This window comes from Scyliorhinus torazame, chromosome 25 (genome assembly GCF_047496885.1).
Source record: "Scyliorhinus torazame isolate Kashiwa2021f chromosome 25, sScyTor2.1, whole genome shotgun sequence".
NCBI lineage: Eukaryota > Metazoa > Chordata > Chondrichthyes > Carcharhiniformes > Scyliorhinidae > Scyliorhinus > Scyliorhinus torazame.
In genome coordinates this window covers 7,141,658-7,166,002 of record NC_092731.1, presented here as the reverse complement: position 1 = coordinate 7,166,002, position 24,345 = coordinate 7,141,658, and the positions used below count along the sequence as shown (strand labels likewise).

The window sequence follows — 24,345 nt, the reverse complement described above, 5'->3', positions numbered from 1 at the left end:
CCCCTCTCCCCCCTCCCCCCAACCCCTCCCCCCCCCTTCCCCCCCCCTCTCCCCTCCCCCACGAGTGGAGATGACATTTGTTTGTGTCAAGGCTGCATGCCAGTGGTTAATTAGGGGTTGGTACAGTTTGTCCCGATTCCGCTGGATGATTATTCTACTCATGGAACATTCCAGACTCCAGCTGTACACACAAACCAGTTCCAGCCGGTTTCAGTGACCCAACCGGCTCCTTGAACTGCTGGCTGGGGGTTTAGGTGGTTTGAGGGCGACTGAGGAAAAGAGCAGAATTTAATTAACCCTTCGTGGCCCTGATGGGACACGCTCGCATCTTGAGGGCAGAATCGGAGGAGGAATCGGAGGAGCGCCAAGATCCCGGATGATGGCGTGACTGTGGGAGGGGGGGGGGGGGGGGGCGCGGTGGTTAGCACTGCTGCCTCACGACGCTGAGGACGCCGGTTCGAATCCCGGCCCCGGGTCACTGTCCGTGTGGAGCTTGCACATTCTCCCCGTGTCTGCGTGGGACACGGGCTGAATCTGTGGAGAATGCACCCCCCCCCCCAACCACCACTAGCGAAGGGTTAACAGCTCGCTGTAAGTGGCTCATCGAGGCAGGCAGTCCGTTCGCAAACCCCAGCCCATTGGCTCAGAGATAATGAACGGCAAGTCGGCGCGTCTCGAACAGAATGTTCTCAGTGTTGTTTGTCAGATGTGTGGCCGCTTGCCAAATACTCCCAACGCTGAACAAACAGGAGGTGGAGTCTCGCACACACACAGACCGAGAGAGAGGCGAGAGAGAGAGCTGACTGCTTTTCTGGGCTCGACTGAGGATTGAGTTTCAGCCGAGACAAGGCTTGTCTAAAAGTCTTTTCAACGTCCCGTCACCTCTAACTTAACGTTGCGAGAGAGATTGCTGAATCCTTCGGGATTCAACTGTGGGCAATTTGTGGCTTTAATTGCCAAGTGCTTAATCCGACGGAGGAGATCTACTGATCGTACGAGGGTCTTTCTGGGAAAGGTCGGACAATTGCGTGAGGAGCAGTTTCCGGATTGTGCAGGCCGTCCAAAGGGGACTCCCAGGAACACTGAAGCTCCAGACGGTGTAAACACTGCCGGGGCCTATTCTGTCAGCCCGACCGAACCCGTGCTTTGGAAATAACTGTCAGGGGTTCGGGGACGGTCAGTGTGCATCGAGCGACCTTCCGACCCGCGCACCTCAAGCCACCCCCCCCCCCCCCACCACACCCTCCAGTGAGTTTGGGGAGGAAAGGGGGGGTTGGTTCGTCTTTTCTACCACCCGCCCTCCCCCCCACCCCACCCCCAACTCCCGGGGCCGAGGGAACCGGAGGGAGGAACATGGCCGCTGCGGTCCGAGCACCCCCGGTCCGAGTGGCCGAACAGCGGAAGGAGAGGTCGCGGGATGCAGCCCGGAGCCGACGGGGCAAAGAGACGGACGTCCTGTACGAGCTGGGGCGGCAGCTGCCCCTGCCCCGCGCCGTCATCTCCCACCTGGACAAGGCGTCCATCATGCGGGTCGCCATCAGCTACCTCAGGCTGAGGAGGGTCGTGGAGGCAGGTAAATCCGGGGGGAGGGGGGGGGGGGGGGCTGCGCTCTGTTTTGGTGCTCGCCGGGGTGCTGGGGGCGGGGGGGATATTCTGTCCTCAGCCCCCTCACCCTGCTCCCACTTCAGGTTAATCTCCTCTGATAAGGCCACAAGATATCCGTTAGTTATTATTTACAGCACAAAAAGAGGCCATTCGGCCCATCGTATCTGCCCCGGTCCTCGAGCGAGCTGCCCAGCGCGCCCCAGTCCCCAGCCCCATCTCCGTAGCCCTTTAAATTCATCCCTTTCAAATAGATAACCGGCTCTCGATTTGAAACCTCCTGTGGAATCCACCTCCACCGCTCTCCCAGGCAGCGCATTCCAAACCCCTACAACTCTCTGAGTCAACGCGTTTCTCCTCCTCTCACTCCGAGCCTCCACTGACTTACCAACCAGCGGAAACAGAATATCCTCCTTCACCCTGTCAAAATTCAACACCTCAATAAGGCCGCCTCTTAATCTTCTCTGCTCCAAGGGGAACAGAGAATCTTTCCTTATAGCCAAGTTTCCTCATTCCTGGTATCATTCTAGTAAATCTCCTTGTAAACCTAGTAAAAGAAGCAGAATTAGGCCATTTGGCCCATCGAGTCTGCTCCGCCTTTCCATCCTGGCCGGTATGTTTCTCAAGAGGAGGAGACCATTCAGCCCCTCCTTACAGTGCGGAGTCTGCACGTTCTCCCCGTGTGTGCGTGGGTTTCCTCCGGGTGCTCCGGTTTCCTCCCACAGCCCAAAGATGTGCAGGTTAGGTGGATTGGCCGTGATAAATTGCCCTTAGTGTCCGAAATTGCCCTTAGTGTTGGGTGGGGTTACTGGGTTATGGGGATAGGGTGGAGGTGTTGACCTTAGGTAGGGTGCTCTTTCCAAGAGCCGGTGCAGACTCGATGGGCCGAATGACCTCCTTCTGCACTGTAAAATTCTATGACCCCCCCGCTTGGTCGGAGAGTCGCCGGGGGCTGGCGTGAATCCCGCCCCCGCCGGTTGCCGAATTCTCCGGCACGGATATTCGGCGGGGGTGGGAATCACGCCGCGCCGGTTGCCGGGCCCCCCCCGGCGATTCTCCGGCCCGCGATGGGCCGAAGTCCCGCTGCTGGAATGCCTGTCCCGCCGGCGTGAATCAAACCACCTCTCTTACCGGCGGGACAAGGCGGCGTGGGCGGGCTCCGGGGTCCTGGGGGGGGCGCGGGGCGATCTGGCCCCGGGGGGGTGCCCCCACGATGGCCTGGTCCGCGAACGGGGCCCACCGATCCGCGGGCGGGCCTGTGCCGTGGGGGCACTCTTTTCCTTCCGCCTTCGCCACGGTCTCCACTATGGCGGAGGCGGAAGAGACCCCCTCCACTGCACATGCGCGGGGATGCCGTGAGCGGCCGCTGACGCCCCCGCGCATTCGCCGCGTGGCAAAGTCAGTTTCGCGCCAGCTGGCGGGGCACCAAAGGCCTTTCCCGCCAGCTGGCAGGGCAGAAATCAGTCCAGCGCGGGCCTAGCCCCTCAAGGTTAGGGCTCGGCCCCTCAAGATGCGGAGGATTCCGCACCTTTGGGGCGGCGCGATGCCCGACTGATTCGCGCCGTTTTTGGCGCCGGTCGGCAGACATCGCGCCGATTGCAGAGAATCCCGCCCCTGTAGTGAGAGTACCTTTAAGAAATGAGTGTTTATTACTGCAGTGATGTCAGAGAGTGGGTGGAGCTGGGCTGTCTATCAGCTTTTTACTTTCGTTTTTGAGCAGGCTGCAGGGTGTGTTTTAGTTTTGTTGTCAGTGTTGGAGCTGAAGCCAGACCAAGCAGGTGTACTGTTGATCTCTCTGCCATCAAAAGTCTATCTCTTGATCATTGGTGAATTCAGAATTATAAATGTTTTCAGTAGTGACTTTAACCTGATGTGCTTCTGTTAAAGGTTTTGTTTTTAAGTCATATGGATGTTGAAAAGGAAATTTTAAAGGCTTACTTAGTGTTGTAGTCTTTGGGGGTTGTATTTGAATTAATGGTTGCTAAGATGTTCACTGTATGTTTTAAAAGGTTAACTTGAGTTCATAGAATAAATATTGTTTTGCTTAAAAAAATACTTTTCCATTTCTGCTGTCCCACACCTGTAGAGTGGGCCGTGTGCTCCCCGCACCACAATCTAGTAAAAGTTGTGGGTCAGGGGAACTCCATGATACACTTTGGGGTTCTCTAAACCCGGGCCCATAACACATGATAAATTGCCCTTAGTTTTCAAAAAAGGTTAGGTGGGGTTACTGGCTTATGGGGATAGGGTGGAGGTGGAGGCTTAATGAGGGTGCCCTTTCCAGGGGCCGGTACAGACTGAATGGGCCGAATAGCCTCCTTCTGCACTGTAAATTCTCTGACTATGACTCCAGCCTGTTCCACCAGGTTATTGTTGATCGCACTGCTGCACGACACTTAATATCCTCGCCAATAGAACACACATTGAACGCACAGCTCACAAATTGGCCGTACTTGGTCTGGCCTGCCATCGTATCTCTTGGCACCATTTCTCGGATAAACATAGCCCTCGGTAACTTAACGTCACAGCCCCAAAGCACGATCTGAGCTCCAAACCCTCCGGCGTCGTACTGAGGGAGCGCTGCGTTGTCGGAGGTACCACCTTTGAGACGAGACGCTGAAGAGAGGCTCCGCCTGCCCCCTGGGGCGGATGGACAGAGATCCCACGGTACTGTGTTGAACAGGAGCAGGAGTGTTCCCCCCAACGCCCGCATCGATATTCCTCCCTCAACCAACCTCCCGCGGGAAACACCTGGCCAGATCGCCACACAAATGCAGGTTATTGTTGTTGTGTTGAACGTTACAGAGTCCAGCGCAGTCGCTCTTTAACCCGCTCTCGTGGGTTACGCAGAGCTCAGTCAAACGCCCTGAACTCTGACACACGATGAAACGCACAGGATCAACCTCAAAACAAGTGACCTTGCACAAGATTCCCCAGCTCGCCACCATTCAGAGATGCTGCCCGGCAACAAAGCCGGTTTGGGTGGGGTTACTGGGTTACAGGGATAGGGGGGGAATTGGGTAGGGTGGTCTTTCAGAGGGTGGGTGCAGGCTCGATGGGCCGAATGGCCACCTCCTGCACTGTAGGAATTCTGTGATTCTATTGGAATTTTTTCATGGGTTCAGAAAACAACGTTGCTTTTTTTCAAATTTAGAGTGCCCAATTTATATTTTTCCAATTAAGGGGCAATTTAGCGCGGCCAATCCACCTAACCTGCACATCTCTGGGTTGTGGGGGTGAGACCCACGCAGACACGGGGAGAATGTGCAAACTCCACACGGACAGTGACCCGGGGCCGGGATCGAACCCGGGTCCTCGGCGCCATGAGGCAGCAGTGCTAACCACTGTGCCACTGTGCTGATCTAAGAACTTTGCTTTTTGAGAATGACACGAGAGCGCAGCACTGAAACAGGCCATTCGGCCCATCTGCTCCGTGCTGGTGACTCTCCCCACACAAGTCTCCTCCCAACCCCTTCATCTCCCCCCATCACCATATTCTTTGATTCCTCTCCCCTCATAACATTATCCAACTTCCCCCTTTAGTGTATCGATACTGTTTACCTCAACCATTCTCCATGGGAGCGAGTCCCGCATTCTCCTCACTCCCTGTGGGAGCGAGTCCCACATTCTCCCCACTCCCTGTGGGAGCGAGTTCCACATTCTCCCCAGTCCCCGTGGGAGTGAGTCCCACATTCTCCCCATTCCCTGTGGGAGCAAGTTCCACATTCTCCCCACTCCCTGTGGGAGCGAGTTCCACATTCTCCCCACTCCCTGTGGGAGCGAGTCCCACATTCTCCCCACTCCCTGTGGGAGCGAGTTCCACATTCTCCCCACTCCCTGTGGGAGCAAGTCCCACGTTCTCCCCACTCCCCGTGGGAGCAAGTCCCACATTCTCCCCGCTCCCTGTGGGAGTGAGTCCCACATTCTCCCCACTCCCCGTGGGAGCGAGTCCCACATTCTCCCCACTCCCCGTGGGAGCGAATCCCACATTCTCCCCACTCCCCGTGGGAGCGAGTCCCACATTCTCCCCACTCCCTGTGGGAGCGAGTCCCACATTCTCCCCGCTCCCTGTGGGAGCAAGTCCCACATTCTCCCCAGTCCCCGTGGGAGTGAGTCCCACATTCTCCCCACTCCCCGTGGGAGCGAGTCCCACATTCTCCCCAGTCCCCGTGGGAGTGAGTCCCACGTTCTCCCACTCCCTGTGGGAGCGAGTCCCACATTCTCCCCACTCGCTGTGGGAGCGAGTCCCACATTCTCCCCACTCGCTGTGGGAGCGAGTCCCACATTCTCCCCACTCCCTGTGGGAGCGAGTCCCACATTCTCCCCACCCCCTGTGGGAGCGAGTCCCACATTCTCCCCACTCCCTGTGGGAGCGAGTCCCACATTCTCCCCACCCCCTGTGGGAGCGAGTCCCACATTCTCCCCACTCCCTGTGGGAGCGAGTCCCACATTCTCCCCAGTCCCTGTGGGAGCGAGTCCCACATTCACCCCACTGCCCGTGGGAGCGAGTCCCACATTCTCCCCACTCCCCGTGGAAGCGAGTCCCACATTCTCCCCACTCCCTGTGGGAGCGAGTCCCACATTCTCCCCACTCCCAATCAAACCCTTTCATAATTTTAAAGACCTCCATCAGGCCACAACCCAACCTTCCCATTTCTAAAGAACACAATCCTGGCCCGTTTAGCCTTTCCTGACAATTCTAACCTCCCAGGGCGAGCACCATATTGGTGAACATTCTTTCCACTTTCTCCACTGCCTTTCCAGTGAGTTATATTCCTGCCTTAGCAGCTGCATCGATTCTGAGTTCGGATAAATATTCTTGCGAAGCTGAGTTGAAGGGTCAGCGATCCTGATTGAAGCATCTGGTAATCTGTTTCTTTGTGACTGTCTTCAAAGAGCCAGTAGACACTGACTGGATCTCTCTCTAACCCCCAGGGGCCAATGGACACTTACAAGATCTCTTTCTAACCCCCAGGAGCCACTGGACACTGACTGGATCTCTCTCTAACCCCCAGGGGCCAATGGACACTGACTGGATCTCTCTCTAACCCCCAGTGGCCAATGGACACTGACTGGATCTCTCTCTAACCCCAGGGGCCAATGGACACTGACTCGATCTCTCTCTAACCCCCAGGGGCCAATGGCCACTGACTGGATCTCTCTCTAACCCCCAGGGGCCAATGGCCACTGACTGGATCTCTCTCTAACCCCCAGGGGCCAATGGACACTGGCTGGATCTCTCTCTAACCCCCAGGGGCCAATGGCCACTGACTGGATCTGTCTCTAAACCCCAGGGGCCAATGGCCACTGACTGGATCTCCGTCTAACCCCCAGGGACCAATGGACACTGACTGAATCTCCCTCTAACCCCCAGGGGCCAATGGACAGTGACTGGATCTCTCTCTAACCCCCCAGGGGCCAATGGGCACTGACTGGATCTCTCTCTAACCCCCAGGGGCCAATGGACAGTGACTGGATCTCTCTCTAACCCCAGGGGCCAATGGACAGTGACTGGATCTCTCTCTAACCCCAGGGGCCAATGGACACTGACTGGATCTGTCTCTAACCCCCAGGGGCCAATGGGCACTGGCTGGATCTCTCTCTAACCCCCAGGGGCCAATGGACAGTGACTGGATCTCTCTCTAACCCCAGGGGCCAATGGACACTGACTGGATCTGTCTCTAACCCCAGGGGCCAATGGACACTGACTCGATCTCTCTCTAACCCCCAGGGGCCAATGGACACTGACTGGATCTCTCTCTAACCCCCAGGGGCCAATGGACACTGACTGGATCTCTCTCTAACCCCCAGGGGCCAATGGACACTGACTGGATCTCTCTCTAACCCCCAGGGGCCAATGGACACTGACTGATCTGTCTCTAACCCCCAGGGGCCAATGGACACTGACTGGATCTCTCTCTAACCCCCAGGGGCCAATGGACAGTGACTGGATATGTCTCTAACCCCCAGGGGCCAATGGCCACTGACTGGATCTGCCTCTAACCCCCCCAGGAGCCAATGGACACTGACTGGATATCTCTCTAACCCCAGGGGCCAATGGACAGTGACTGGATCTGTCTCTAACACCCCAGGAGCCAATGGACAATGACTGGATCGCTCTCTAACCCCCAGGGGCCAATGGCCACCGACTGGATCTGTCTCTAACCCCAGGAGCCAATGGACAATGACTGGATCTCTCTCTAACCCCAGGAGCCAATGGACACTGACTGGTTCTCCATCTAACCCCCAGGGGCCAATGGACACTGACTGGATCGCTCTCTAACCCCCAGGGGCCAATGGACAGTGACTGGATCTCTCTCTAACCCCCAGCGGCCAATGGACACTGACTGGATCTCTCTCTAACCCCCAGGGGCCAATGGACACTGACTGGATCTCTCTCTAACCCCCAGTGGCCAATGGACAGTGACTGGATCTCTCTCTTATGTTATGGGCCAGGGTTTAGAAAACTCCAAAGTATATCATGGAGTCCCCCTGACCTACAGCTGTGGGGAGCACACGAGTCTGCCCTTCAGGGGTTATTAAAGAGACTTCTTAGGCACTTTTAATCAAAAAATCAAACTTTATTCAAGAATTTAGTTAACATTTGTATAAAAACACACACAGTAAGATTTGTTATCAACTACAAACATGAAGACTCCACACAGCTACAATAATCTATGTATAACCCTTGTTGAATTCCCCCTTAACTGTTCCAATTCAATAACATAATCCAAGTAAAACTAGCACCCTCTTTTCAAGGTGTGGCTCAGCACACGGTATTCTTACTGGTATAAGACTTGTTATTGATACTCGGTTCCCCGTTTCTTTTTTAAAAAATAAATTTGGAGTACCCAATTATTTTTTCCAATTAAGGGGCAATTTAACGTGGCCAATCCACATCTTTTGGGTTGTGGGAGTGAAACCCACGCAAACACGGGGAGAATGTGCAAACTCCACACGGACACTGACCCGGGGCCGGGATTCGAACCCGGGTCCTCAGCGCCGTGAGACTGCAGTGCTAACCACTGTGCCACAGTGCCGCCCATCTGTTCCTCTTTTCAAACAGCAGGTTTGGAATTCCTTTCAGAGAGCAATTATCTATTTTACTTTACCAAGCAGTTTGGAAACAGCTTTTAAAAGAAAGATAGAGAGCGACATGCCTTTCAACCTGTGCAGTTCAAAAACCAGTCCGAAAACTCAAAGCGAAAATAAAACTCGCAGCCACAGCCCAGCTCCACCCACACAATGACATCACTGAAGCCATGTGATAAGGCAAAAACATTTCTTCAAGGGACACCCCCAGGGCACTTACCCCAGGGACAATGGATACTGACTGAATCTCTCTCTATCCCCCAGGCACAACAAGATCAGCGAGGGCTGATCTGGACAGCCAGTTCGATGGGTTTTCCCTCCGAGCCCTCGATGGTTTCATCATGGTATTGACGGAAGAGGGAGACATTGTTTATCTGTCCGAGAATGTCGACAGATACCTTGGACTGACCCAGGTAATGGGAAACATCACCTGAAGGGTTAACAGTCCAGCTGAGGCCCAGATCAGCTGGAATAGCCAGGGCCCACGGGCCCTAATAATACACTCTGGGTTCTAATAATGGGTATTTGGGATGTAATATTGTGGAATATCTGCAATATAATTTTGGGGAATATCGGGAGTGTAATATTGGAGGCTTCAGGTGTGTAACTGTCAGGTGAATTTGCACAGTTCAGGTTTAAGCTAACCCCAGTTTCTTGGTTGCTAACAGTTGGATTTAGTTGGACACAGCGTCTTCGACTTTGTCCACCCATCTGATGAAGAGGAGCTGAAGGATTTAGTGACTCCGCGGCAAGGTAACAATGACCCCCGCCCATTACTGCTGAATGGAAGGGTATGCAGCGCACGTGGGGGGGGGGCAGTGGGAGTGAAGGGGAGTGGGGTACTGGGGATCAGGGGTACTGGGGATCGGGGGGAGTGGGGATCGGGGGTACTGGAGATTGAGGGTACTGGGGATCGGGAGTACTGGGGATCGGGGGTACTGGGGATTGGGGGTACTGGGGATCGGGGGTACTGGGGATTGGGGGTACTGGGGATTGGGGGTACTGGGGAGTGGGGGTACTGGGGATCGGGGGTACTGGGGAGTGGGGGTACTGGGGAGTGGGGGTACTGGGGATCGGGGGTACTGGGGAGTGGGGGTACTGGGGATTGGGGGTACTGGGGATCGGGGGTACTGGGGATTGGGGGTACTGGGGATCGGGGGTACTGGGGATCGGGGGTACTGGGGATCGGGGGTACTGGGGATCGGGGGTACTGGGGATCGGGGGGTACTGGGGATCGGGGGGTACTGGGGAGTAGGAGCAGGGGTGTCTGGTCCTGGGGAAATAGATTTATTAGAAGCAATTCTGGTCGTGTCTGATGACCATGCCTGGGTTGGCCAGACCCTGAGACAGGAAGGAGGGAAATGGAGATGGAGACACTCCCATCGCCTCGACACACACCCTAAACTGGGACTGAGGAGTGACCTGATGGGTGGGAGCTATCAGAAGAAATAACCCAAATGATTAACCGACTCAACAATATTGGCTAACCAACTCAGTTACTGTCGAACTATCTCACTGACACTGATTAACCGGCTCAGTTACTGATTGACACTGACTAACTAACTCACTGACACTGTCTAACCAGCTCAGTTACTGTCTAACTATCTCACTGACACTGACGAACCGGCTCAGCTACTGACTGACACTGACTAACCAGCTCAGTTACTGTCTAACTATCTCACTGACACTGACTAACCAACTCAGTTACTGTCTAACTATCTCACTGACACTGACTAACCAGCTCAGTTACTGTCTAACCATCTCACTGACACTGACTAACCAACTCAGTTACTGTCTAACTATCTCACTGACACTGACTAACCGGCTCAGTTACTGACGGACACTGACTAACTAACTCACTGACACTGACTAACCAGCTCAGTTACTGTCTAACTATCTCACTGACACTGACTAACCAGCTCAGTTACTGTCTAACCATCTCACTGACACTGACTAACCAACTCAGTTACTGTCTAACTATCTCACTGACACTGACTAACCGGCTCAGTTACTGACGGACACTGACTAACTAACTCACTGACACTGACTAACCAGCTCAGTTACTGTCTAACTATCTCACTGACACTGACTAACCAGCTCAGTTACTGTCTAACCATCTCACTGACACTGACTAACCAACTCAGTTACTGTCTAACTATCTCACTGACACTGATTAACCGGCTCAGTTACTGACTGACACTGACTAACTAACTCACTGACACTGACTAACCAGCTCAGTGACTGACTGACACTGACTAACTTACTCACTGACCCTAGTTAGCCAGCTCACCGCCACTGGCTAACCGACTCAGTAATCAGTGGCCTGGTGACGGAATCTCTTGCCCAGTTCACGAATGAAGCCACTCTCTGATTTGATTCCTCCAATGGCAGGCCTGCTTGTGAAGCAAGACGGTCACAGGGAGAGAGATATCTTCATGAGGATGAAATCCACTGTATCGAATCGCGGACGCACTGTCGCCATCAAATCAGCAACGTGGAAAGTGAGTAACACGGTAACAGCTACTAAACCGATCACCATAACAACCCTCAACCAATGTCTTAGTCTACGCTCGACATTCCTGAGCAAGTCATTGAGTTATACAGGGCTACAGTTCAAAGGGCACTGACCCAGGATGGGGAAAAGTTCAAAGGGCACTGACCCATGATGGGGAAAAGTTCAAAGGGCACTGACCCATGATGGGGAAAAGTTCAAAGGGCACTGACCCATGGTTGAGGACTGTCCTTTTTTTCTCCTTTTTAAAAATAAATTTAGAGTACCCAATTCTTTTTTTCCAATTAAGGGGCAATTTAGCGTGGCCAATCCACCTACCCAGCACATCTTTGGGTTGTGGGGGTGAGACCCATACAGACACGGAGAGAATGTGCAAACTCCACACGGACAGTGACCCGGTCCGGGATCGAACCTGGGACCTCAGCACTGTGAGGCAGCAGTGCTAACCACTGCGCCAATGTGCCGCCCTTGGGGACTGTCCTATTGACATTGACCCATGTCAGGGTGCAGGCTCTGAGTATCTCTTTGAGTTAATGGTTGAAGGGGAAGGGCTAGTTCAGGGTCAAGGGTCTTGGGGGTTTACATTGAAGAGACAATGTTTGACTGAAATGTTTAACCTGATGCCTCTGCCAGGTTCTGCACTGCACGGGACACATGAAGAGGTGTGAGGTGAGCAGCAAGATACCCGATTGCGAATTCCTGCAACCCCCGATGTCCTTCCTGGTGATGATCTGTGAACCTATTCCACACCCATCCACCATCGAGATGGCGTTGGGCAGCAAGACATTCCTGAGTCGCCACAGCCTGGACATGAAGTTCACCCACTGTGATCAGAAGTAAGGAGATGGCTGAACGGCGGAATTACAGTCATGTGAGAGCGGATCGATTTGAGCTCCGCACTTTGGGAAGGATGTGAAGCCATTAGAGAGGGCGCAGGAAAGATGTGTGAGAATGGTTTCGGGGATGAGGGATTTGGGTTCGGCAGATAGATTGGAAAAGCTGGGAATGGTGACCTTGGGGTAGAGAGGTTTGATGGGGCATCTGATCAGGACCTTCAAAATCACGAGGGGTCTGGACAGAATGGGGAGGGAGAAACTGTCCCCCATTGAGGGAAGGATTGAGGACAAGAGTTTAGGTGATAGGCAACAGTGACATGAGGGAAACCTTGCCACCCAGCGAGTGGGTAGGATCTAGAATGTGCTGCCTGAGAGGGAGGCTGACCGAGTCGCGGCTCTGAAAAGGGAAATGGGATCATCATACGCAGGGGAAAAGGATGAGCAGGTCTGTGGGGGAAGGGCCAGCGGAGTGGGATGGCTGACGTTCTCCTGCGAAGAGTCAGAATGGGTTCGATGGGCCAAATGGCAGAGTTTGAGTTTGAACCCACAACCTGTCGAGCAAGGTGGTGACCGCTGAGCCAGGGCTGGTGGCACATTATGAGGGCGATGGGGTTCTGTGAGGAGTTCCAGGAGACTGACCCTGAAACAGCGAAAGGCCACCTAATGCTGAGATGGCGCGTGTGTCTTGGGAGATGTCGTTTCCCATGGACTTGCTGCCCTTGTCCTTGGAGATCAGGGGGAGGGTGGTGCTGTCCTCGGAGATCAGGGGGAGGGTGGTGCTGTCCTCGGAGATCAGGGGGAGGGTGGTGCTGTCCTCGGAGATCAGGGGGAGGGTGGTGCTGCTGCCGTAACCTTGGAGATTGCCCAATCTTTGGTTCCATCTGAACAATAAAAAATGACATGAAGGCTGATCTTTAGTGGTCCTGTCCCAGAGCTCTCAATATTCATTTCAACCATTTGTCACTGGCTATGTCCCAGCCCTTCGACTGAGAAAGGGAAGTCCAATTGTTTCCAGCAAACAGCCCTTAACTGTCACGGACCACCAGCCACTGGGAAATCACATAGGAACCCAGGAACCATGGGATCATAACAATACACGACACGCACCGGACCGGAACAACATACTAAACACTACACCAACACGCACCGGACCGGAACAACATACTAAACACTACACCAACACGCACCGGACCGGAACAACACACTAAACACCACACCAACACGCACCGGACCGGAACAACACACTAAACACCACACCAACACGCACCGGACCGGAACAACACACTAAACACCACACCAACACGCACCGGACCGGAACAACACACTAAACACCACACCAACACGCACCGGACCGGAACAACATACTAAACACTACACCAACACGCACCGGACCGGAACAACATACTAAACACTACACCAACACGCACCGGACCGGAACAACACACTAAACACCACACCAACATGCACCAGACCAGAACAACACACTAAACACCACACCAACACGCACCGGACCGGAACAACACACTAAACACCACACTAACATACACCGGACCGGAACAACACACTAAGCACCACACCAACACGCACCGGACGGGAACAACACACTAAACACCACACCAACACGCACCAGACCGGAACAACACACTAAACACCACACCAACACGCACCGGACCGGAACAACACACTAAACACCACACCAACACGCACCAGACCGGAACAACACACTAAACAACACACCAACACGCACCGGACCAGAACAACACACTAAATACCACACCAACACACCCTGGACTGCAATAACACACAAAACACCACGTCAACACACACCGGACCGGACAACACACTAAACACCACACCAACACGCACCGGACCGCAACAACACACTAAACACCACACCAACACACACCAGACCGGAACAACACACTAAACACCATGCCAACACGCACCGGACCGGAACAACACACTGAACACCACACCAACACACACCGGACCTGAACAACACTCTAAACACCATGCCAACACGCACCGGACCGGAACAACACACTAAACACCACACCAACACGCACCGGACCGGAACAACACACTAAACACCACACCAACACGCACCGGACCGGAACAACACACTAAATACCACACCAACACACACCGGACCGGAACAACACACTAAACACCATGCCAACACACACCGGACCGGAGCAACACACTAAACACCACACCAACACACACCGGACCGGACAACACACTAAACGCCACACCAACACGCACCGGACCGGAACAACACACTAAACACTGTGCCAACACGTACCGGACTGGAACAACACACTAAACACTGTGCCAACACGCACCGGACCGGAACAACACACTAAACACCACACCAACACACACCGGACCGGAACAACACACTAAACACCACACCAACACGCACCGGACCGGAACAACACACTAAACACCACACCAACACGCACCGGACCGGAACAACACACTAAACACCACACCAACACACACCGGACCGGACAACACACTAAACACCACACCAACACACACCGGACCCGACAACTCACTAAACTCCACACCAACACGCACCGGACTGGAACAATACACAAAACACCATGGCAACACACACGGGACCGGAACAACACACTAAACACCACACTAGCATACACCGGACCGGAATAACACACAAAACAGCACACCAACACACACCGGACCACAATAACACACCAACACACACCGGACTGGACAACACACTAAACACCACACCAATACGCACCGGACTGGAACAACACACTAAACACCACGCCAACACACACTGACCAGATCAACACACTAAACACCACACCAACACGCACCGGACCAGAACAACACACTAAACACCACACCAACACACACTGACCACAACAACACACTAAACACCACACCAACACGCACCGGACCAGAACAACACACTAAACACCACACCAACACACACTGACCAGAACAACACACTAAACACCACACCAACACGCACCGGACCGGAACAACACACTAAACACCACACCAACACACACTGACCAGAACAACACACTAAACACCACACCAACACGCACCGGACCGCAACAACACACTAAACACCACACCAACACACACCGGACCGGACAACACACTAAACACCACACCAACACACACTGACCAGAACAACACACTAAACACCACACCAACACACACTGACCAGAACAACACACTAAACACCATGGCAACACACACGGGACCGGAACAACACACAAAACACCACACCAACACGCACCGGACCGGAACAACACACTAAACACCATGGCAACACACACGGGACCGGAACAACACACTAAACACCACACCAACACACACCGGACCGGAACAACACACAAAACACCACACCAACACACACCGGACCGGAACAACACACAAAACACCACACCAACACGCACCGGACCGGAACAACACACAAAACACCATGGCAACACACACGGGACCGGAACAACACACAAAACACCACACCAACACACACGGGACTGGAACAGCACGCCAACTTTATGATTTATGATGCGGAGCTCCTGTTGGCCAATCATGACTCTCCCTCTGTTCCTGCAGAATCGCTGATCTGATTGGTTATCAGCCAAAGGCTATGCTTGGACACACTTCCTACGAATTCTACCATTCGCTGGACTCCAATCACATGACCAAGACACATCGCACCTGTAAGTATCTCCCCTTCTGTAATTGTCCACATGTCAGTTCACCTATTGGACAAGGAAGTGACTCGAATAACAACACAGCCTAGGAGTGTTTGATGTGGACAGTGTAGAGGGAGCTTTACTCTGTATCTAACCCCGTGCTGTACCTGTCCTGGGAGTGTTTGATGGGGACAGTGTAGAGGGAGCTTTACTCTGTATCTAACCCCGTGCTGTACCTGTCCTGGGAGTGTTTGATGGGGACAGTGTAGAGGGAGCTTTACTCTGTATCTAACCCCGTGCTGTACCTGTCCTGGGAGTGTTTGATGGGGACAGTGTAAAGGGAGCTTTACTCTGTATCTAACCCCGTGCTGTACCTGTCCTGGGAGTGTTTGATGGGGACAGTGTAGAGGGAGCTTTACTCTGTATCTAACCCCGTGCTGTACCTGTCCTGGGAGTGTTTGATGGGGACAGTGTAGAGGGAGCTTTACTCTGTATCTAACCCCGTGCTGTACCTGTCCTGGGAGTGTTTGATGGGGACAGTGCAGAGGGAGCTTTACTCTGTATCTAACCCCGTGCTGTACCTGTCCTGGGAGTGTTTGATGGGGACCGTGTAGAGGGAGCTTTACTCTGGATCTAACCCCGTGCTGTACCTGTCCAGGGACTGTTTGATGGGGACAGTGTAGAGGGAGCTTTACTCTGTATCTAACCCCGTGCTGTACCTGTCCTGGGAGTGTTTGATGGGAACAGTGTAGAGGGAGCTTTACTCTGGATCTAACCCCGTGCTGTACCTGTCCAGGGAGTGTTTGATGGGGACAGTGTAGAGGGAGCTCTACTCTGTATCTAACCCCTTGCTGTACCTGTCCTGGGAGTGTTTGATGGGGACAGTGTACAGGGAGCTTTACTCTGGATCTAACCCCGTGCTGTACCTGTCCAGGGAGTGTTTGATGGGGACAGTGTAGAGGGAGCTTTACTCTGTATCTAACCCCGTGCTGTACCTGTCCTGGGAGTGTTTGATGGGGACCGTGTAGAGGGAGCTTTACTCTGGATCTAACCCCGTGCTGTACCTGTCCAGGGACTGTTTGATGGGGACAGTGTAGAGGGAGCTTTACTCTGTATCTAACCCCGTGCTGTACCTGTCCTGGGAGTGTTTGAGGGGAACAGTGTAGAGGGAGCTTTACTCTGGATCTAACCCCGTGCTGTACCTGTCCAGGGAGTGTTTGATGGGGACAGTGTAGAGGGAGCTTTACTCTGTATCTAACCCCGTGCTGTACCTGTCCTGGGAGTGTTTGATGGGGACAGTGTACAGGGAGCTTTACTCTGTATCTAACCCCGTGCTGTACCTGTCCTGGGAGTGTTTGATGGGGACAGTGTAGAGGGAGCTTTACTCTGTATCTAACACCGTGCTGTACCTGTCCTGGGAGTGTTTGATGGGGACAGTGTAGAGGGAGCTTTACTCTGTTTCTAACCCCGTGCTGTACCTGTCCTGGGAGAGTTTGATGGGGACAGTGCAGAGGGAGCTTTACTCTGTTTCTAACCCCGTGCTGTACCTGTCCTGGGAGTGTTTGATGGGGACAGTGTAGAGGGAGCTTTACTCTGTATCTAACCCCGTGCTGTACCTGTCCTGGGAGTGTTTGATGGGGACAGTGTAGAGGGAGCTTTACTCTGTATCTAACCCCGTGCTGTACCTATCCTGGGAGTATTTGATGGGGACAGTGTAGAGGGAGCTTTACTCTGTATCTAACCCCGTGCTGTACCTGTCCTGGGAGTGTTTGATGGGGACAGTGTAGAGGGAGCTTTACTCTGTATCTAACCCCGTGCTGTACCTGTCCTAGGAGTGTTTGATGGGGACAGTGCAGAGGGAGCTTTACTCTGTATCTAACCCCGTGCTGTACCTGTCCTGGGAGTGTTTGATGGGGACCGTGTAGAGGGAGCTTTACTCTGGATCTAACCCCGTGCTGTACCTGTCCAGGGACTGTTTGATGGGGACAGTGTAGAGGGAGCTTTACTCTGTATCTAACCCCGTGCTGTACCTGTCCTGGGAGTGTTTGATGGGAACAGTGTAGAGGGAGCTTTACTCTGGATCTAACCCCGTGCTGTACCTGTCCAGGGAGTGTTTGATGGGGACAGTGTTGAGGGAGCTTTACTCTGTATCTAACCCCGTGCTGTATCTGTCCTGGGAGTGTTTGATGGGGACAGTGTACAGGGAGCTTTACTCTGTATCTAACCCCGTGCTGTCCCTGTCCTGGGAGTGTTTGATGGGGACAGTGTAGAGGGAGCTTTACTCTGTATCTAACCCCGTGCTGTACCTGCCCTGGGAGTGTTTGATGGGGACCGTGTAGAGGGAGCTTTACTCTGGATCTAACCCCGTGCTGTACCTGTCCAGGGACTGTTTGGTGGGGACAGTGGAGAGGGAGCTTTACTCTGTATCTAACCCCGTGCTGTACCTGTCCTGGGAGTGTTTGATGGGGACAGTGTAGAGGGAGCTTTACTCTGGATCTAACCCCGTGCTGTACCTGTCCAGGGAGTGTTTGATGGGGACAGTGCAGAGGGAGCTTTACTCTGTATCTAACCCCGTGCTGTACCTGTCCTGGGAGTGTTTGATGGGGACAGTGTACAGGGAGCTTTACTCTGTATCTAACCCCGTGCTGTACCTGTCCTGGGAGTGTTTGATGGGGACAGTGTAGAGGGAGCTTTACTCTGTATCTAACACCGTGCTGTACCTGTCCTGGGAGTGTTTGATGGGGACAGTGTAGAGGGAGCTTTACTCTGTTTCTAACCCCGTGCTGTACCTGTCCTGGGAGAGTTTGATGGGGACAGTGCAGAGGGAGCTTTACTCTGTTTCTAACCCCGTGCTGTACCTGTCCTGGGAGTGTTTGATGGGACAGTGTAGAGGGAGCTTTACTCTGTATCTAACCCCGTGCTGTAGCTGTCCTCGGAGTGTTTGATGGGGACAGTGCAGAGGGAGCTTTACTCTGTATCTAACCCCGTGCTGTGCCTGTCCTGGGAGTGTTTGATGGGGACAGTGCAGAGGGAGCTTTACTCTGTATCTAACCCCGTGCTGTACCTGTCCTGGGAGTGTTTGATGGGGACAGTGCAGAGGGAGCTTTACTCTGTATCTAACCCCGTGCTGTACCTGTCCTGGGAGTGTTTGATGGGGACAGTGCAGAGGGAGCTTTACTCTGTATCTAATCCCGTGCTGTAACTGTCCTGGGAGTGTTTGATGGGGACAGTGTAGAGGGAGCTTTACTCTGTATCTAACCCCGTGCTGTACCTGTCCTGGGAGTGTTTGATGGGGACAGTGTAGAGGGAGCTTTACTCTGTATCTAACCCCGTGCTGTACCTGTCCTGGGAGTGTTTGATGGGGACAGTGCAGAGGGAGCTTTACTCTGTCTCTAACCCCGTGCTGTAACTGTCCTGGGAGTGTTTGATGGGGACAGTGTAGAGGGAGCTTTACTCTGTATCTAACCCCGTGCTGTACCTGTCCTGGGAGTGTTTGATGGGGACAGTGCAGAGGGAGCTTTACTCTGTATCTAACCCCGTGCTGTACCTGTCCTGGGAGTGTTTGATGGGGACAGTGTAGAGGGAGCTTTACTCTGTATCTAACCCCGTGCTGTACCTGTCCTGGAAGTGTTTGATGGGGACAGTGCAGAGGGAGCTTTACTCTGTCTCTAACCCCGTGCTGTACCTGTCCTGGGTGTGTTTGATGGGGACGGTGTAGAGGGAGCTTTACTCTGTTTCTAACCCCGTGCTGTACCTTTCCTGGGAGTGTTTGATGGGGACAGTGCAGAGGGAGCTTTACTCTGTATCTAACCCTGTGCTGTGCCTGTCCTGGGAGTGTTTGATGGGGACAGTGCAGAGGGAGCTTTACTCTGTATCTAACCCCGTGCTGTACCTGTCCTGGGAGTGTTTGATGGGGACAGTGTAGAGGGAGCTTTATTCTGTATCTAACCCCTGCTGTACCTATCCTGGGAGTGTTTGATGGGGACAGTGTAGAGGGAGCTTTGCTCTGTATCTAACCCCGTGCTGTCGCTGTCCTGGGAGTGTTTGATGGGGACAGTGCAGAGGGAGCTTTACTCTGTATCTAACCCCGTGCTGTACCTGTCCTGGGAGAGTTTGATGGGGACAGTGTAGAGGGAGCTTTACTCTGTATCTAACCCCGTGCTGTACCTGTCCTGGGAGTGTTTGATTGGGACAATGTAGAGGGAGCTTTACTCTGTATCTAACCCCGTGCTGTACCTATCCTGGGAGTGTTTGATGGGGACAGTGTAGAGGGAGCTTTACTCTGTATCTAACCCCGTGCTGTACCTGTCCTGGGAGTGTTTGATGGGAACAGTGTAGAGGGAGCTTTACTCTGTATCTAACCCCGTGCTGTACCTGTCCTGGGAGTGTTTGATGGGGACAGTGTAGAGGGAGCTTTACTCTGTATCTAACCCAGTGACAATGAAGGATCCCCAGTACCTCACTTGTGATGGGGTGAAAATTGAAGCGAAGGAAGCAGAGGGTTTTAAGAATATTGAAGTGTTCAGTCAGCTTCAGTCCTCCTGGATTTCAGATCTTCCTCCGCACATCCCTCCTGCCCCCACCAGCTTCACTCAGCTCAGATCCTCATCACCCCATTCCGACCCATCCCATCCTTTCCTCACTCATACCTTCCCTCCATTCCCCCCTCAAGCTCACCTCCCTCAGAATCAATGACCTCACTCTTACCCTGCCTCACTCTTATTTTCCTTCACTTTCCCTCCTCACTATCCCTCCTCATAGAGTCACAGAAAAGGCCGTTCGGCCCATCGAGTCTGCGCTGGTCAGAAACAAGCCCCTAACTATTCTAATCCCATTTCCCAGCACTTGGCCCATCGCCGTGTCCGCCCTGGGATCGCAGGAGCACATCTAAATACTCCTTAAATGTTCTGAGGGTCTCTGCCTCCACCCCCCTTTCAGGCAGCGAGTTCCGGACTCCCACCCCCCTCTGGGTGAAAAGGTTTTTCCTCACATCCCCTCTAAACCTCCCGCCCCTTACCTTAAATCTCTGCCCCCTTGGTCATTGATCCCTCCACCAAGTGGAACAGTCTCTCCCTGTCTACTCTATCTGTGCCTCTCATAATTTTATACACCTCAATCATGAAAAACTAAACAGCAACAGCCCTAACACTGATCGTTACATGATCCCATTGGGCACAATTATTGTCAGCACCCCTGCTATTTCCTCCCTTGCCTCACTCAACAGCCTGGGATACATTTCATCTGACCCTGGAGACTTGTCTACTTTAAAGCGTGTTAACCCACTCAGAACCTCCTCTCTGTCTGTGTTAATCTCTTTAATTTTATTACAGTCCTTCTCCCTGATTTCTATACCCACACCGTCCCTCTCACGAGTGAACACCGACACAAAGTATTAATTTAGAACCCGACCTACATCCTCCGGCTCCACACTACCACTGTGGTCCTTAATGGGCCCTACTCTTCCCTTAGTCCTCCTTTTACTCAGTTGTACATCATTCAGTCTCTCCTCCCTCTGTTCCTGTTCCCTCAGTCACTTCCTCCCTCCCTTTCTCAAACCTGAACTTGGTGTCACTGCGACCCACCCACTTCCTCCGTGACTCTTTCGAAACCCCCCCCCCTACCCCCACCCCCACCTTGGGCCTTGTACCTGAGGCTCTGTCTGCTGGGAGAGGCGAGGCCCTCCCGGCCAGTTACATCTCCCGCAGCCTGTTGTGGTTCATCCGAGGCAACCATGGCAACATGGTCTTTTTTGGAATCTGTCGCTGTAATTGGATCCTGCTGTTTACTCAGGGAAACAGCTGAAGACGTCTGCAAAAAATCTGTCAGTAACCCTGAGTTGTACGTCGCACGAGAAACTCCATGAATACAGCCAGTGCTACAAAAACAAGTTGCACTGATACAGCGCCTTTCACATCCCAGGATTCACCTCTGGAGCATTATCTGACAAAATCTGAAGCGCGCAAGATGGGCAACACGGTAGCACAGTGGTTAGCACCGTGGCTTCACAGCTCCAGGGTCCCAGGTTCGATTCCCGGCTTGGGTCACTGTCTGTGCGGCGTCTGCACGTCCTCCCCGTGTGTGCGTGGGTTTCCTCCGGGTGCTCCGGCTTCCTCCCACAGTCCAAAGATGTGCGGGTTAGGTGGATTGGCCGTGCTAAATTGCTCTTAGTGACCAAAACGGTTAGGTGGGGTTACTGGGTTACGAGGATAGGGTGGATGTGTGTGCTTGGGTGGGGTGCTCTTTCAAAGGGCTGGTGCAGACTCGATGGGCCGAATGGCCTCTACTGCACTCTAAATTCTATGAAATTCTATTAGACCCGATAACCGATATAACCGAACAGAACTGAAAGCTCGTCTTAAGGAACATCTTAAAGGAAGAGAGAGAGGCAGGGAAGTTTAGGGAGGAAATTCCAGAGTTTAGGGCTCCAGTCAGCTAAAAGTACGGCTTCAAATGAGGGGCGATTAAAATCGGGGAGAAAGAGGGTGGAATTGGAGGTGCCCAGATACTTCGGGAGGTTGTAGGATTGGATGAGGCTGCAGAGGAAGGAGCGAGGACATGGAAGGATTTGAGAATCGGACCGAGCTCATTACGATCACCGCACTGGGGTGGCCGAATGCCGCTGGCCCCCAAGGCCCAGTGTCTCCATTGTTAGTTCCCTGCCGCTCCCCAGGGTGAATTTCCCCAAATTTGCTCACAGGGACGGGATCCCTCAGTTTGTGATCCCCCATTCCCCTCGATGGGAACTCTCTCAGCACCAGCTCACAACTCGTTAAGAGCCCCGACAAGCACCCAACTTGTCAACGTTCAGCTGGGCCACCCTGGGTGAGGAGGGATGGAACTGGCTCCCTTTCTTTATTCAAACCCTTCTGTTGATCACAACACGATTAACCTAAAAAGGATCCCTTCCTTTTCCCAATCCCAATATTTATCTTTCTAAAGGAACCTTCTTGAACCAGGATCCTTGAGTTAAAGGTCGAGTGAGTTTATTAACTATCAGAAGGTAAGAAAATGATGCACCAAATACATTCATACAGATAGCTGTGAGAATTGTAAGTTTTACAACAGTATACAAAGAAGTCCTTGGCTGGTGAGGCCTGGATGTTTGAGAATTGTTGCGATTTGTGATTCCAGTAGCGCTGATTTCAGCAGCTGAATAGTCAGTTTTGAGATTAGTCTCCAGCAGTTTGGTGGCGAAACGTCTCTGTTTCTCAATCAGCTGTGGTCTTTGCCGACATGCCTTACAGTCGGACAGAGAGATACCAGCAAATGTTTTGCAGGGGTGTTGTTCTATGTCACACACACTCGGACTCCCCCAGCACCGGCACACACATTCACACTCGCTCACACTCTCTCGTACGCTGATATTCCCGGCTATTTCTGCTGGCTAACCATCCCCTCTGGTTTCTTTCTAGTGCTGAGTAAGGGACAGGTCACCTCAGATTATTACCGTTTTCTGGCCAAGAATGGGGGCTATGTTTGGCTCAAGACCCAGGCCACGGCGATCTATAACAGCAAGAACTCGCGGCCTGAATGCATCGTGTGCATCAACTTTGTGCTCAGGTGAGTTATCACCAATGATTCGCTTGGGACACTGTTTCGGGGGCAATGTGCGGGCGGGGGTGGGGGTGGGGGGGAGAATCCTTACCGAATGTCGGCAGTAATACCTCTTGTGGAGGGAGAGTAGACGCAGAACGCATCAATTTAAGAATTGTCATCCTCATGTTCATCTCTCTATGAACCCTGTCCCTCCCTACCTCTAATCTCCTCCATCCTCGCAACCCTCTCCGCATTCATCTAATTCTGGTCTCTCGACCATCCCCTGATTTTAATCACTCCACCATTGGCGACTGAGCCTTCAGCTGCCTGGGATCCTGAGTTATGAAATGCCCTCCCGAAACCTCTCCGCCACTCTCTCCGTGATTCCCGGCTTGGATTACTGTCTGTGTGGAGTCTGCACGTTCTCCCCGTGGTTGCGTGGGTTTCCTCCGGGTGCTCCGGTTTCCTCCCACAAATCCGAAGATGTACGGCGTGAGAGGGGGTGGGGGGGGGGATGGAAAATCCCGGCACGTGTTGACCGACCGATGTTTGACCACCCCTCTGCTCTCGCCCCCTGCAGTGCGGTGCTGGAGGACACGGTCATCTTCTCCTTAGACCAGACCCGCGGGATTCAGGAACCGGCCGTCGATCTCGGGAAAAGCCAGGATCTCCTCAGCCTGTGGAACGAGAACCCCGAGAAACTGGAAGAGCTGGCACCAACTCCTGGAGATATCATCGTACCGCTGGAGTTCACAGGTACCCAAGGGGCACAGGGATAGGGGCCCCGGGTTATTACTGGTCGTTATTTCTGGGGGGTCTACAGTGTCTTTGACAAGCTCGGAGCCAGTCAATCTTCTCAAGTGTCACCATTTGGATGTAAGAAATTCCGCACGCCAATTAATGCACAGCAAGATCCCACAAACAGCAAAAAGGATAATCACCAGATTGTCGCAATGTACTTTGGCCTGGGCACAGAATTTCCTGTTCTTCTTCAAATACTGTGATGTGGAGATGCCGGTGTTGGACTGGGGTGAGCACAGTAAGAAGTCTTACAACACCAGGTTAAAGTCCAACAGGT

The 24,345-nt window shown here is 53.2% G+C and overlaps 1 protein-coding gene across 1 annotated transcript in view; it reads left to right on the top strand.

Moving 5' to 3' along the window:
- The first annotated feature begins 545 nt into the window (after window positions 1-545).
- LOC140402277 (hypoxia-inducible factor 1-alpha-like) overlaps window positions 546-24,345 on the top strand; it is a 45,726-nt gene continuing 21,926 nt past the window's right edge. Inside the window, exons 1-8 of the mRNA XM_072489924.1 lie at window positions 546-1,573; window positions 8,959-9,107; window positions 9,363-9,447; window positions 11,086-11,195; window positions 11,840-12,042; window positions 15,649-15,755; window positions 23,144-23,291; window positions 23,848-24,023. Coding sequence (XP_072346025.1) covers window positions 1,354-1,573; window positions 8,959-9,107; window positions 9,363-9,447; window positions 11,086-11,195; window positions 11,840-12,042; window positions 15,649-15,755; window positions 23,144-23,291; window positions 23,848-24,023 — 1,198 coding nt within the window. The 5' untranslated portion in view covers window positions 546-1,353. The remainder of the gene's footprint in view (window positions 1,574-8,958; window positions 9,108-9,362; window positions 9,448-11,085; window positions 11,196-11,839; window positions 12,043-15,648; window positions 15,756-23,143; window positions 23,292-23,847; window positions 24,024-24,345) is intronic.